The 13,907-nt window shown below is 52.5% G+C and overlaps 1 protein-coding gene across 2 annotated transcripts in view; it reads right to left on the minus strand.

Moving 5' to 3' along the window:
• MAPKAPK2 (MAPK activated protein kinase 2) overlaps positions 1–13,005 on the minus strand; it is a 45,370-nt gene extending 32,365 nt beyond the window's left edge. For both annotated transcript variants that reach the window (XM_025855069.2, XM_025855068.2), the window contains exon 1: positions 12,536–13,005. In XM_025855069.2, the coding sequence (XP_025710854.1) occupies positions 12,536–12,814 (279 nt within the window). In that variant the 5' untranslated portion in view covers positions 12,815–13,005. The remainder of the gene's footprint in view (positions 1–12,535) is intronic.
• Positions 13,006–13,907: the final 902 nt, after the last annotated feature.

Consider the following 13,907-nt stretch of genomic DNA (forward strand, 5'->3'; position numbering starts at 1 on the left):
CCCCTCCTGCCCGCTGACCCTCCCTGCCCCTCCTGCCCGCTGACCCTCCCTGCTCCCAGCATTCCAAGGTGCACTCAAACACCACCTTCCCAGTAAAGCCTTCCCTGAGCCACACACACATTCCCAGCATTCCAGGGCCTCCTGCCCTCCTTTCTTTTTGCCACCATAACTATCACCTTCTGAGAGACCATATCATTTAATTATGTTTGGTCCGTCTTCCCTTGCTAGAATGCAAGCTCCATGCAGACAAGATTTGTTTTGGTTTCTTGGGTACACTTAATGTATCCCTGGGGCCTACAATAATTTAAACACTTAGTAGGTACTCAGTAAATCACTGCTAATGAATGCATTGTTCTGAACATGTCTGACTGACCATGTTTCCCCTTCCGGAAAATATAAGTATTCTGTAAATATTTTTACTTTGCAGTATTACTTTAGGGCTTAACAAGAAGAGAAGTAAAAACCTAACACAATGCCTGACACAAAGTATGTGCTCAATAAAGACTTGTTATTAATCTGGGAAACCTTCAGTGTTGCTAAACCTTCAACAGTGATCTGAATGAGGCAGAAGGCTGAAGACTGTTGTATGTATGCATCAAAGTCGATCTGCTGTTCTGATCTATCCTTAGGGAGGCTGCAAAAGTCATCCTCAGCACTGCTAATTAATTTTCTTGAGTGGTAAGTTGCTTCAGATCTCAGAGGGATAGAAGGCACCCTACGGCAAATCCTGCTTAGAAAGGCAGGAGTCTAGTCTAAGCTGCTAGAAAGAATCAGCCCTCATTGTTCCAAATTCCTCTCATCTCATATAGCGGAGGTATTAAAGGGGTCTAAACCCAAGGGGATGACCCTGACTAGTCTCCCATTCGAGGCTAATCCTGCCATCTGGGCCTCCTGATGGCCCGTCAGCCAGAAGACAGGAGGCAGACATGGAAGAGAATACATGTTTATAAACACTGGTTGAATGGCTGAATGAATAAAAATACTACAGCCTGGGGAAGGGTGACGGAACACTGGCCTGCACAAAGTAAGGGCAGAGAGGAATAGGCGGTCCCCGCTGTCTGGAACCTGGGCTGCCCACCTTCTTCCCAGTGTAGGGCTGTTTTACTAGCAGTGGGGTGACAGAAAGCCCTTCATGCAGTGCAGGAGTCCTCTGAGATCAGGTCTGAGATCAAGCCAGAGCCCTGTGATTCACAAAGGAGGAAACTGAGCGAGGCCCAGACAGGTTCTCGGACCTGCTGAGGACCACGCAAGCCGGGTCTCTCCTATACCAGTCCTGGTCTGTGTCTCCTACAAACCTGTGGTGTGGAGTTAAGTGGCCCCACGAGAGTCAAACCTCTGACCTCAGACCTGGCAACCTGGTACTCAACACTGGTCTTCTTGCAACACACAGGAGCAAGGCCAGCCATCAGATCACCTTGGGCTGCATCTGTGGGTCTGTTTTGTCTGGAGCTAACCAGATGACACCAAGAGCTGGAGGAGAGCTGGCCAGGTCCACAGTCTGTCCCTCCCTCAGTTAAAATTCTCTGAGAGGCAGAAGGGCCATCTCCTTAGTGGAACAGGAAAAGGAGGGGCTCCGGAACAGGGAACAGGGAGGAGAAAGAGAAGAGGCATCAATGGGAAACTGTGGTCAGGGCCCGTACAAGAACGAGAAATCCGTTAGCAGAAACAGAAGGTGACAGCTTGAGTCAGCAGATCCGAATGTGTGGAGGGAAGAAATGCCCAGAAGACTGTTCTGCTATGAATGGCTTTTTAGCAGACAGGACGAAGAACAGGGACAGACACTTCTTTACTAGACCCCTGGCTTAGTCTCAGAGAGCCTAGCCCAATGTTGTTCCACGCCCAGAGCCGACCCCTCATCCCCCTCCACCTGAGGATCACCATCGGGACCTTATGTTTATGCAGGTAACGCCCACTATTATTCAATTATCACATCTTTATTAGGCAGCTAGGTACAATGCACGATGCCAAAATACTCCATGATTTTTTTTTTTAAATGAGGGCATACAGTCACATGGAAATAAAAGAATATAAAAAGATTGAAGATTGAGTCTTCGGGAACTTATAATCCAGTATCTAGAGGAACCCCCTGAACATGGAGAAACAGACTGAAACAGATAGGAGGGAAGAGTGTCTTGGCAAGTTGGACGGGGCAGGGTGGGGGAGAGCCACTTCTAGTGTGGAAGCTTTCATGAAAGTGGCAGCATTTGTACAGGGTGGAGTAGGCAGATACAGACAGGGGTGGGGCAGGGAGGCAAGGAACATACAGATGGACAGATGGCACACATACCATGCGTGGGTAAAGGTGACTGGGGAGGGGGCGTGGTAGTTAGGGTCCTATTCAGGAAACAGCAAATGTAAAGCCACTTAAGCTTAAACACAGCAGATATTCAGAAAAAAACAAAAACAAAAACAAAAACAAAAGCCAGACTGGGGTCAGATCAGGGAAGGATCTGGAAATCTGTATTCTACCGACAAAGTGAACCAACTGAAGGTTTTAACCTGGGAAGCTACATGATCAGAGCTGGGCTTTAGGTAAAGTAATCCCCCATGCGCTCCAAGGCACTGAGGGGGCAAGACCTTCATTCCCCAGCTGAGGTCCTTGGAGGCATGTGTGTTTCTCCTGGCCCCCACCCCACACCCCCTGCTCTCCATTCCTTTTTTCTCAAACTCTAGTTTATGTTCTTTTTTAAAAATCTAAGGCAAGGTAACCAAAACAAACCCAGGAAATCAGAAGGGTCCAGACACAGGCGAAGGGGTATTCATACCTCTCTTCCTCCCCACTAGGAGCCCAGGAGACTAGCACCCTGCCAGGGGAGGGGAACGTGAAGGTATGAAGTCCCAGAGAAACCCACACAGGCTCCGCTAGAAAGGATGTGATGCTTGGGAGCCCAGCAGTCAGAGGCAGTAACAGAACTTCAGGGTTTCCATAAACATACGCATTTACAAAGCAGGCTACCATACACACTCATTCTGTCCCCATTTCCTTCTACCTTTCAGAGATCTGGGCGCCTGTGCGGACAGAGGCATGGCGAAGGGCACGAGATGACCCCTGCTACCCTCGCCCGCACAGCAGAGCCGACAGGGTGCTCTAAGTTCCAAGGCCCCTACGGCCTCTCCACCAGTCCATCTGCATTCCTAGGATGCTCTAAGTTCCACATGTGTGGCCTCCAATGCCCAGGGCTCCTGCTCTACTTCCCTGCCCCCCGTGGTCCAGAAGTCAGGATTCTCCACTTGGAGAGGCTTCACTTGCCCAGCTCCGCTGACGCCTGGCCTTTAGAATCTACAAGCCTTCCTCTAAGAATTACAGAAGCCAGAGAAGGAGGCCTGGGACAGAGAAGAGGGAGGGTACGGTTACTCCAAGGACAGGGGCTCCTTCTGTCAGAGTTAAAAATAAACTCTTAGCAATTTACGCCCAACTCCTCCCTCCAGAAGCCAATGGGCCTTGGCAGATAAACCTCTCCCTGCAGAGAAAATGAGGACCCAGGGGCACAGACAGGAGAAAGCAGTCCACGGAGACATGGTCCAGTATGTAACTCTAGCTGAAGCCAGAGGGCCCCCCAAGACCTGCCTCAGTTCCTATTACTCTCCCTCACACACCTCTTCTCCCAAACAAACCCCAAGCTCAGAAAAAAAATGCAGAACCCTGTTTGCACGGTTAGTACAACTGTCCAAGGATTAGATAAATCACAAAGAAAAGAATGCCAAAGTCAAGCTAGAAGAAATACTCTACCCAGTATCTATCAGTCACACAGGCACCCCAGCTACCCGAGCCCCTTTCCCTCACCTGCCCAGGACCCCTAAGCAGTAGGGCAAGGGGCCACCTCAGTGGACTTCAGTGGACACAGATCACCAGTAACCCCGCCCCCCCATCAGGAGACAGAAAAGACCCACGTTCTCTGTGACATACTGCAGGTGGCGAAGCTGGAAAGGCCAGAGGGGCCCTGGCCTGACTCAGGAAGGAGGCCCCGAGAGCCAGGGCCCAGTTAGCTCTGGAAGCCAGTAGGGTGAGGTCACACTTCTGAGAGTGGTAACCCGAAGCCCTGCACCGCAGAGGCGGAGAACTTAGCTGGGCAACAGGGCAGGAGTCCCGGGGCAGGTAGCGTGCTCAGTCACAGGGTAGCCGGGGAGAGCGCCTGGGACAGCCTCACTCGGGGCTCTCCTCCTCCTCCCCACACCCCTTCGGGCAGGGAGGCCTGCGTGCCAGCAGCTTGGAGGAAGCCAGAGCAGGAGGAAGCACAGGGCAAAGTCGCATGGACTCCGATGAACTTTCGCACCCTCCCCCTAAGCCATCCCCTGACGGAGAAGTAAGGCAGCTCCACCGAGCCTTTGTCTTAGGGCCAGGGCTTGGCAGGTGGTTGGGGACAACCTGCCTCTCTGAGCGCTAGGAGTGAGATATGACACCCGGAGCAGCGCCAGCCGTGGCTCACTCCAGGCTACAAGAGAGGGGGGCAAACAGGGAGACCAAGTGCAGGGAGAGAGACTCAGGTCCGCAGCGTGGCAGGAAGACCTGGGGCCGACGGCGGGGCCGGGCTGTGAGGGGAGACTGCGGCAGTGGTAGGTTTATTTTTAGCTGCTGGGACAGAGGGGCTGAGTAACAGTTCTAGGCCCTGGGCGGGAGGCCAGGTTGCAGATGTCCCGTGTGTGGGCTGGGAGCCTGGTGACACGAGGGATCATCACAATGGCAGTGAAGTGACTGACGCCATCACCTGCCACGGAGGGGTGGGGGACAAGGCGCCCCAGAGGAGCGTGAGGTGGAGGAGTTGGCAGGGGCTTGCCAGTAGGTCAAAGACTCAGCGGAGACGAGTGAAGCAGAGAGAAGGCATCAACAGTACAGTCCCCTGCGTGCCCCTCATCTTCTCTGAGACAGAAACGGCTTCGAATGGTGGCCACACAGTTTCCGCCCTTAGCCACCACTCCTCACCTTCCAGATGAATGCTACATGGACACCAGCCACGGAGATGCCTGGGGCGTCCCTCAAGAGTAAGATGCCCTTTCGTATGACCCTTCTGGGCAGCTCAGGTTCCTAGCAGAATAAACACAGGGCTTGGCCAGTCTTGGAGGGGAACAAGAGTTACAGATAGGGTTTGACCTTGGGGCGCGCCCCAGCCTCTCCCACCGGCGGGCTAGCACACAGAGATGTTTACTGGATCAGAGGATAAAGACCCCAACACTGCACTGCCAGACGCCACCGTGTCTTCCTCCTCCAACCACATAGGAGCACACAGGACCCCACAGCCCAAAGCTTCAGGGCTAAAACTACTGCTTCAGCGTTAAGTGAGCAGGAAGAAGAGGAAAGAGAACAGACAGCACCAGGCATCCCTCTCTCCTCTTGCTTCTTTGGACTTCTGATACCCAGTCTTACACAGCCTTGGGGAGGGGAGGGGGGAGCGAGTGGTACCTAGACGTAAATCCTAATCTCCTCATCGGCTTTGGGAACAGTCCCCACCTCTCACCTCTGAGCAGCTCCCAGCCCACACCATATCTCTGGGTGAATTAGAAGAAGGCATCCATTTGGATGAGCCCAGCCACAAGCCAACACAAAGCCTGCCCAGTGGACAGTAGGTTAGATCGCAGCCCTCACTCCCTCCCTCAGCCGGGTCACAGCGGCCATGTTTGACCCCGCACCTCTAACGGGAACGAAGTTTCAGACAGAGAACATAAAGAATTCCTCATCTCCACCTTGAGACATCACTACACTAAGATTCTTTCCACTTCGAGGTAAGAATAGATGGGCACCCCACCCCCACACCTGAGTTACACAGCCCATCCTCTGCTGAGGTGCTACCTGGAACACTTTCCAAGTCTTCACACAAGAGAAGGAGCAGCTGGTCAGTGATGATTATTAATTAACTGGACGCAGCTACCCTAAAGCCTAGCATCAAGCCTATCAAAAGGGCATCCACTCTGGCCCAGGCGCTGCCGATGGTCAGACATGGAGCAGGTCAGCAAGCCATCCTGCCAGCTCTTGGCCTCTTGCCCCCCCCCCCCCCCCCAGCCTCCCCCCCCCCCCCCCAATACCACTGCTCAGGAGCAACTGGTAGCCTGTACCTCTGACACGCGCACGAAAGCCTGGAAAATTTAACTGACCTATTCAAGGTCACATGACCGGTTAGAGAGCGCATAGACGGGACCCCTTTTTTTGCTTTCTTCTCTAGCACTTAACCAATAATAAGAGGCTCATCTCTAAAAATTTGTATCCATATATATCTTAAAATGCAAAATCCCTCTAATGACGAGAAAAAGTACAAAATCTGATTTGGGTTACACACCTGGTGTACATCAAGCTGCCCAGTGGCATGGCCCCTTCTCTTTACCAATGTCCCCATTTATGAGGTGACCTACGTAGAAAAAGCCTAGTGACCAGTTAGTGGAGCTCAGTTTTGCAATGCAAGGGCCATAATCCCTCTAGCAACTAAAAAACCAAAGGAACCCAGACTAAGAGGATGTCCCAGGGAACTGTGTCCCTGATGAAGACACAGGGTGAGACCCTGGACATAGCGCTGACCCTTTCCTGACTGGCCTCGCCTTCCGCTCCAGTGAGATAGAAGGAGTCAAGAAAGATGACCAGGGAGTGTCATCAGCTTTAAGGTGCAAGGAGGTATGGGTCTCTTCACCACCCGGCCTTCCATCATTACCCAGAGCAGCTGCGGCCCCTTTGAACACAAAGAACAATTCTGCGCTGCCCGCTCACCTCCCTCCTAAAACACTGAAGCACCTGGAAGGGTGCAGTCCAGGGAAGAGAGGAAAAAAGAGACCCTACATGGCCCCTGGAAGAACCTGACGCAGAAGAAAGGAAGCAGGACCTCAAACCACCAGGGACAGTTCTGTATCAGAGCATGGGAGGGCCTCTTGGGCCTCATGGAAGGACTCCAATGCAGATGCCAATGCCCTGTCCTTCCCCACGGTGGCTGACATTCTTCCTGGCACGGCCTCCACACATCCCTGGCATTTGCGGGTGTCAGGAGCTTTGGCCCCTCCTCCAACCCCAGGATCTGGCCAGGGATTAAGTCTGCAATCCCAAAGCTTGGCTCCTCCAAGCCTCTCCCTGAATCCCTACACCTCCTTCTTAAGGGGACTCATCAACTGATGATGGGTCAACTCCTCCGGTCCCAAGCAGTCAAAACATCTTAATCATGGGCACCAATACCTTAATCCTGCTGAAAAGGAGCCTCTTCATTTCCCAGGCACCCACCAATATCTGGTCCTGAGGCCTGGGGCTGCTCTTCTCCTCCCTTCCATCAGCCACTGATTCCAGATCTTAGCTGGAGATTATTTTCAAGCTCCATCAAAGCCCAGAATTCACAAGTGAAAAAGGACCATGAGTTGACCCAACTTTGATCCGGCCTCAGTGGACGCCAAGAGTCCGGCCGCAGTCAACAGGGGCCAAGGCCCCACTAGAGGGAGGGGTTCTCTGAAACCAGAAACTAGGCCTCCCCAGTCTGAACGTCAGTGATTTGTCACCCTCCTTTTTGTTTTTGTTTTTTTTTAAGATTTTATTTATTTGACAGAGACAACGCGAGAGAAGGAACACGAGCAGGGGGAGAGGGAGAGGGAGAAGCAGACTCCCCACTGGGCAGGGAGCCCAATGCGGGGCTCGATCCCAGGAACCTGAGATCATGACCTGAGCTGAAGGCAGACGCTTAATGACTGAGCCACCCAGGCACCCCGATTTGTCACCCTTCTTTACAACAGCCTGTTAGTTTACTTCATACCCCTCAAATACTAGAAAAACTACTTTTAATATAAAGCTAAGTTCGGTTCAATTCTGGGCCACCAGCCCTACTCACTTCTTGCCCATCTGATCCCCTATTCTCCCCTCAGAGCCAGCGTCACCAGCCCCTCTTACAGATCTGCTCAGACTTCAGAGGCCCAGCAATGAGACCGCAGCAGCTCCTAGGATTCTCACAGATTTCCCTTCCAAAACTCTTCTATCCCCAACCACACAATTTCACCTCTAGACCCGCACAGTCCAGTAGAACTTTCTACCAGGATGAGTATATTCTTCCGTACTATCGAGTTCAGCAGCCAGTAGCCACATGTAGCTACTAAATACTTGAAAGGTGGCTAGCTGATTTTTAATTTAATTTAGATTAATTATTTTTAGCTTAAATAGCCATGCATGGGTATTGGCTGCCATATTGGACAATGCAGACTACATCTGTTAATGCCTTCTCCAAATTGGTTTCTTGACCCCCTAAATTTTAAGGCACTTTATATGTCTGTATCCTCTACACAACCAAGCATATAGTAAGATCCTCAGCAAACTGTTAACAACCTATAACCACAGTGAATGTAAAAGAGGCTGATTTGGGGCACCTGAGTGGCTCAATCGGTTAAGCATCCGACTTGATTTCAGCTCAGGTCATGATCTCAGGGTCTTGAGATCGAGTCCCCCCTCAGAATCCGTGCTGGGCCTAGAGCCTGTTTGAGATTCTCTCTCTCCCCCTCTCCCTCTGCCACTCCCCACCTCATGCTCTCTCTTTCTTTAAAAGAGGCCGATTTAGTCAATGAAACTTTCCTCACCATGTGATTCCATCCAGCAAACCCCATTTTGTGACACTGCCCCTCACGCAGCCATGCTACCAATCTTGCTCCCCAAGAGGTATTCAGCATGAGGTGTGCTGGATAGGACGCTGCCTGTACTCTGGGGCAGGGGGAGCTCCTGTGTCTCCCTCTGTTTCCAGAACAAGCATGGGAGGTGCCAATTATCTCCCCTTTGGAACACCAAAGGAAGACACACCACAGTGACACAAAGTGACCTGGGGAGGGAGAACCACCAGAGAAAGGAAAGGAGAAGACATCACAGGACCTTGTTTTCTCTAATCCACGCAATGGAAAGATAAACAGAGATAAGGTATGACAACAATCTATATTTTGTAAAGTAATAATATGCTTCAACTAATCAGAGTCACGCAGCAGAGAGGGACAACAGTGCCAGCTTTAATTAAATTTGTTCAGCTAATACCCAAGAGTCACCATGACACAGTGAAGCAGGAAGCAGCTGAGGAACCCCCACGGGAATACAACCAATTATATTACACAAGTGGGTTGAGACTAGGTGTCCTCACCAAAGAAACAGTTAATAGAATTCCTACGTTCTTAGACAAAAAATAAGATTTCTATCAAATAACTCCCTAAAAGGGGTGGAGATAGTATAAAAAATTTTTTAAGAAAAAGCTTCTTACCCGATTTAAAACTCATGAAGCTGCTGAGTTGGTATATAAGCTGCCCCTCCAACCTCGGAGGCAATAAACACCCACCCGGCACCTCCTCGCCAACTGTCAAGGGGCTAAGAGAGTAGCTCCTCAGGCGTGAGGAGTTCCACAGCAGCAGCCGACCCCAGGTCCAAGCCTGCGGACATCACTGCGGTCGTGAAGTGGGAAGAGGCCTGAGACAGGGAGTCGGGCGTCCCGGGTTCTAATCCTGCCTCGGCCAAGTGCACAGCTCTATTACCTCAAGTGAGTTTTTGCTCTGGGTCTTGGTTTTCTCATCAGCAAGACAAGGCGGTTGGATGAGATGACCTCTGAAGTCCCTTTACGACCCCGACGAAGTGTGAGTATGACCCAGAGCGAAGCAACAGCAGGCCAGAGAGATGGTGAGGTGAGGTCATGGCACCCACTAAAAGCCCTGAAGTGTTAGCTCTCTGAGGTGGAAGCAGAAAAGCAGCAGCTCGAGTTGGCCTTTTTTTTTTTTTTTTTTTTTTTATTTAAAGCACTGATTTCACTTAAGAGGACTAAGAGGTCACCAAACCACAGAAGGAGGGGCGCCTGGGTGGCTCAGTCATTAACCGTCTGCCTTCGGCGCAGGTCATGATCCAGGGTCCTGGGATCGAGCCCCACAGCGGGCTCCCTGCTCGGCGGGGGGCCTGCTTCTCCTTCTCCCACTCCCCCTGCTGTGTTCCCTCTCTGGCTGTCTCTCTCTCTGTCAAATGAATAAATAAAATCTTAAAAAAAAAAAAGACCATAGAAGGAGCAGGGCACGGTAGCCACCACCTCCCATCCACTCTCAGAGCTGTGAAACAGCAGAGGTCAGAACCCCATCCGAGGCCCTGCTCCAACCCTACAGCTCCTGCCCCAAATCCCCAGGAACAGCCTAACACACAATGTAGAGTAAAGGTCTGATCCCTTTTCCCTCAGGCACCTTCCCAATGGGGCAATCCGTGCTAGCCCACAACATCCACCCCCCTTGTTTTATAATCAAAACACTCCTGGTTTTGAAAATCATTTCACTACTCAGCACCTAAGGTTAAGTTCATCAAGATTCAAGATCTAGAAATCTCTTTGGTGTATGTCTCAAACAGGATTCTTTGGACCAGATTCCCCCCAAAAGCTGTAATTATGTCTTAGCCAATATTTGGATATGGAAGTGCTGTTGACACTGCTGTCAGTCTCTGAATGCCTCATACCTTCTTTCTTCCTCTATTATTAAGTTTCTACACAAAGATGTGTGGGAATCTACAATTTAACAGTTGAGTCAACTTATAAGATCTGGGAGCAGACTGCCTGTCAAAACAGACTTGACTTCAATCTTCACCCACTTCTAACCTGAGGAGAATGAATTATGAGTGTTATTTAGAATGCTGCTGGATTTTTCCTTTCAAAACTATTTACAAGAGGGAAATATCCAAATCTCTCTCCTATTCATTATAAGAACAGAAATCTGAATTAAAACAAATCCGAACTGCCATCCTAAAACATTTTAGCGTGCAGTTTTCTGTGTCATTAAATAGAATAAAAAGAAGTTGAGAGCTTTTGTTCTGAAGTCTTTATATAATATTCCAGCTATCCAAGGGAATGAACAGCCATCGTCCCCAAACTGCTGATGGGTGAAGGCAGATGGCCTCTCAGAGGGACAGAAAACTCTCCCAGAAAGAACGTCTGTCACTTGCTCCCCGGTACAGGTTAACTGTGGTCAAACAGTCTTCACTCAACTCCACTCCCCAAGGTCAGAGCCACAGTGAAACCACGACTGCTCCTCCCTGTCCCCCCCACTTATGAGTATGGAAAAAGTGGTCTAAGGCACAGCAATCATAAAGCCCACAGCAACAGCTTAAAAACCGAAGAATCTGACAGTGTTGGGGCTAGCTGAAAGCTCTCCCCCCAAAGGAGGATGCAAGCAGCAAGGAAATAATTTTAGAGGCCTTAAAATCTGGAAATTGGACCTGCTTGCCCTCTGCAACTGCAAATGCCAGCTTTATTACATCTAATTATCTATCCCAACAGTTCCACCCATCACACCGATCTGAGTCGTGCATTAGTAGCTGAAAGACAGCTAGCTGAGGGGGGGCGCGGGGGGGGGGGGAATATAACACAGGAAGTATTTTTCTTCTCTTCCAATCATTAAGACGCCCCAGGGGAAACAGGCCTGATGTGTCACCTTTAGAGATGTGGTTTGATCTGAAACCTGTCTGAGGAGAAAACCTTTTTAGTGACCCTGAACATTGGCTCACAGGGCACTGGGGACCCACCCATCTCATCAGACCTCCAATCCATTCTGTTTAACTTCTAAAATAGGTATTCTCACTTAAATCCTCATCCCCACCCCACCCCCAACCACCACACCCCCTTAGAAAAAAAAAAAAGAGGCTGGGTTTCCCCAGCTCAAGGATAACGCTCCTTCCTACTGTCCACCAATCGCCTATGTCCAGGGCTCAAGTGGCCATCTCCGATTTGCGGAATCAGCACCCGGCCAAGCCGTGGTTTAGACACCGGGTTCACAATGATCAATGGAGCTATGGAAACAGCAGACATCGCGCCGGAGCCTGCTGGCCTCCCATCTGGAGCCTCACAGGCACTGAAGGTAGGAGGGGGGCCTGCTCTCGGATCAAAACAGTCCCTCCCCCGCGCCCGGGGGGAGGCGGTGTCCCCGAGGAATCTCCAGCCTGGCACCTCCCGGGCCGGCGCGCCCCAAGGCGGCACGGCCGCGCTCGGGAGGCCCAGGGAAGTGAAATCACACATTCCGGCTCCCAAATAAGGAGCGAGGCTAAATAAACCTCTGCGATCCGACTTCTCCAAACTAACCGACCAACCAGCTCAATGAGTAATGGGCCTTTTGTGCCCGCAGAAAGAAGAAAGGAGGGAGGCGAGGATGGGGAACCACACACTCGAAAATCACTTCCTTGAGCCGGGGTGAAATTAGCAGAAGTGGTCCCGAAGCCAACCGTTGCGCCTCGGCTGGATCCCGCTCAAACCCCAAAATGGCAGAGTCCTCACGAGTCCTTTCGGGTCCCGCCACTCACACCCGGAGGTGACCGGAAACTCGGTCTGGCGGCGTGGTCCGCGCGGACCTGACCTTCCCCGCGGCCCGCCCGCCCCCTGCTGCGCACTTGGCTCCCCTCGGGCTCCCGGGACCAACAGCCCCGCCGCGGCCACTCCTCCGCGGCCCGGTCGGACTGACGTCGGGTCCGGGAAGGGTCCGCGCGATCGCGCCTGGCGACTGTGAGCTTCGACTGCTCCGCAGGGCGAGGCGGGGGTCGTCCCCGGGAGCCCTCTCCCGCCCCGTGCCCATCCTCCCCTCCCCCGGCCCCCGAACTTACTTTTAGGGCGAATTTCTCCTGGGTCCTCTTATTGAAGATCTGCAAAACTTTCCCGTTGATGCCCAGTCCCAGGACCTGGGTGGTGACCTTGTAGTCGTCGATGATGGCGTTCTTCTTGATCTGCAGGCTCGACTTGACATGGAACTGGGGAAACTGCTGCGGGGGCTGCGGCGGCGGCTGGCCCGGGGGGTGAGGCTGGGCCGGGGCGGGGGGCTGCGGCGGCGGCGGCGGGTTGGGAAACAGCACCGGCGGCGTCTGGCCTTGGGAGTTGGACAGCATGGTGCCCGGAGACACGGGAGCAGAAGCGGGAGGGCCCGCGGCCGCCCCCTCCTCCAGCTCCGGACGGGGTCCCCGCCACCCCGCGCCCGGCTGCGAAGTTTGCTCCGGGCTGGAGCCGGCTTCCCCGCCCCGGCCCGGCTCCAGGCTCGGCGGGTCGCGGGGCTCCGTGGGTCCCGCCGTGCGCCGCTGGCGCCCACCAGCCCTGCTCCGTCCCTCCCACCCTCCCCCCGGGGGCCTGGAGCTCGGGGGACCGCGGGACGGCGGGGGCCCGGCCCGGGGGGGAAGCGGCCGCGCGACAATGTACCCAGCCCGGGGGCCGGCGGCCGCGTCACAGCTTCGTCTGCGTCCGGGGCCGGTCCTTAAAGGGGAGGGTCGGAGGGGCCGGGCTTGGGGAGGCGGGGCGGGGCCGGGGAGGTGTGGGCGTGGGGGAGGGGCTGGCCTTAAAGGGGAGGACGCAAAGCACCCGGAGTGTGGAGGGCGGGGCCTGCGGGTTGGGGGCTTGCGGGGCTGAAGGACAGGGAATGGGGGCTGAGAAACCCTAGTCCGTAACTGATTAGGGCCACGCAAAGGGAAGAGGGAGGCGTATGAAAGTAGCAGTATAATTCAGATAGAAGAGCCACTTTCTTCCAATTGTCTGTCTCTCTTAGACCGCAGCAGCCAATTGGGAGAAGGGGTGTATTTTGAAGGCGAGAGGTGGCTGACTAGTAAGTATTAGCGACAGGAGACCTCGGGATGAGCAGGGATTACAGAGAATTACAGAGGTCCTTCGTCCTCGAAATAGGTGCGAGGCAAGTATCAAATATTTTCTAGACCATTTTCCTCGGAGTTTTGCACTTCTTTTCTCATACATTTGTTTTTCAGTTAAAGATTTATCATTGTGTAATTAGGAAGAATGTAGCAACTATAACTTTGAACTTTTTTCATGTAAATGAGCTAAAAAAAAAAAAAAAGGAAACTGAGTGGGAAAAGGATAGACTGACCTTCAGACTTCGCCTGTGATCCTGAGCAAGCCATTGCTCCTCTCCCTCAGCAGGGAAAATAGCAGTACCTTCCCACAGGGGTGTGGAGAGAATTAGATAAGACAATGTCACAA

Source organism: Callorhinus ursinus, unplaced genomic scaffold (genome assembly GCF_003265705.2).
Source record: "Callorhinus ursinus isolate GAN/ISIS: 27379988/994484 unplaced genomic scaffold, GSC_fseal_2.0 scaffold57, whole genome shotgun sequence".
Taxonomy (NCBI): domain Eukaryota; kingdom Metazoa; phylum Chordata; class Mammalia; order Carnivora; family Otariidae; genus Callorhinus; species Callorhinus ursinus.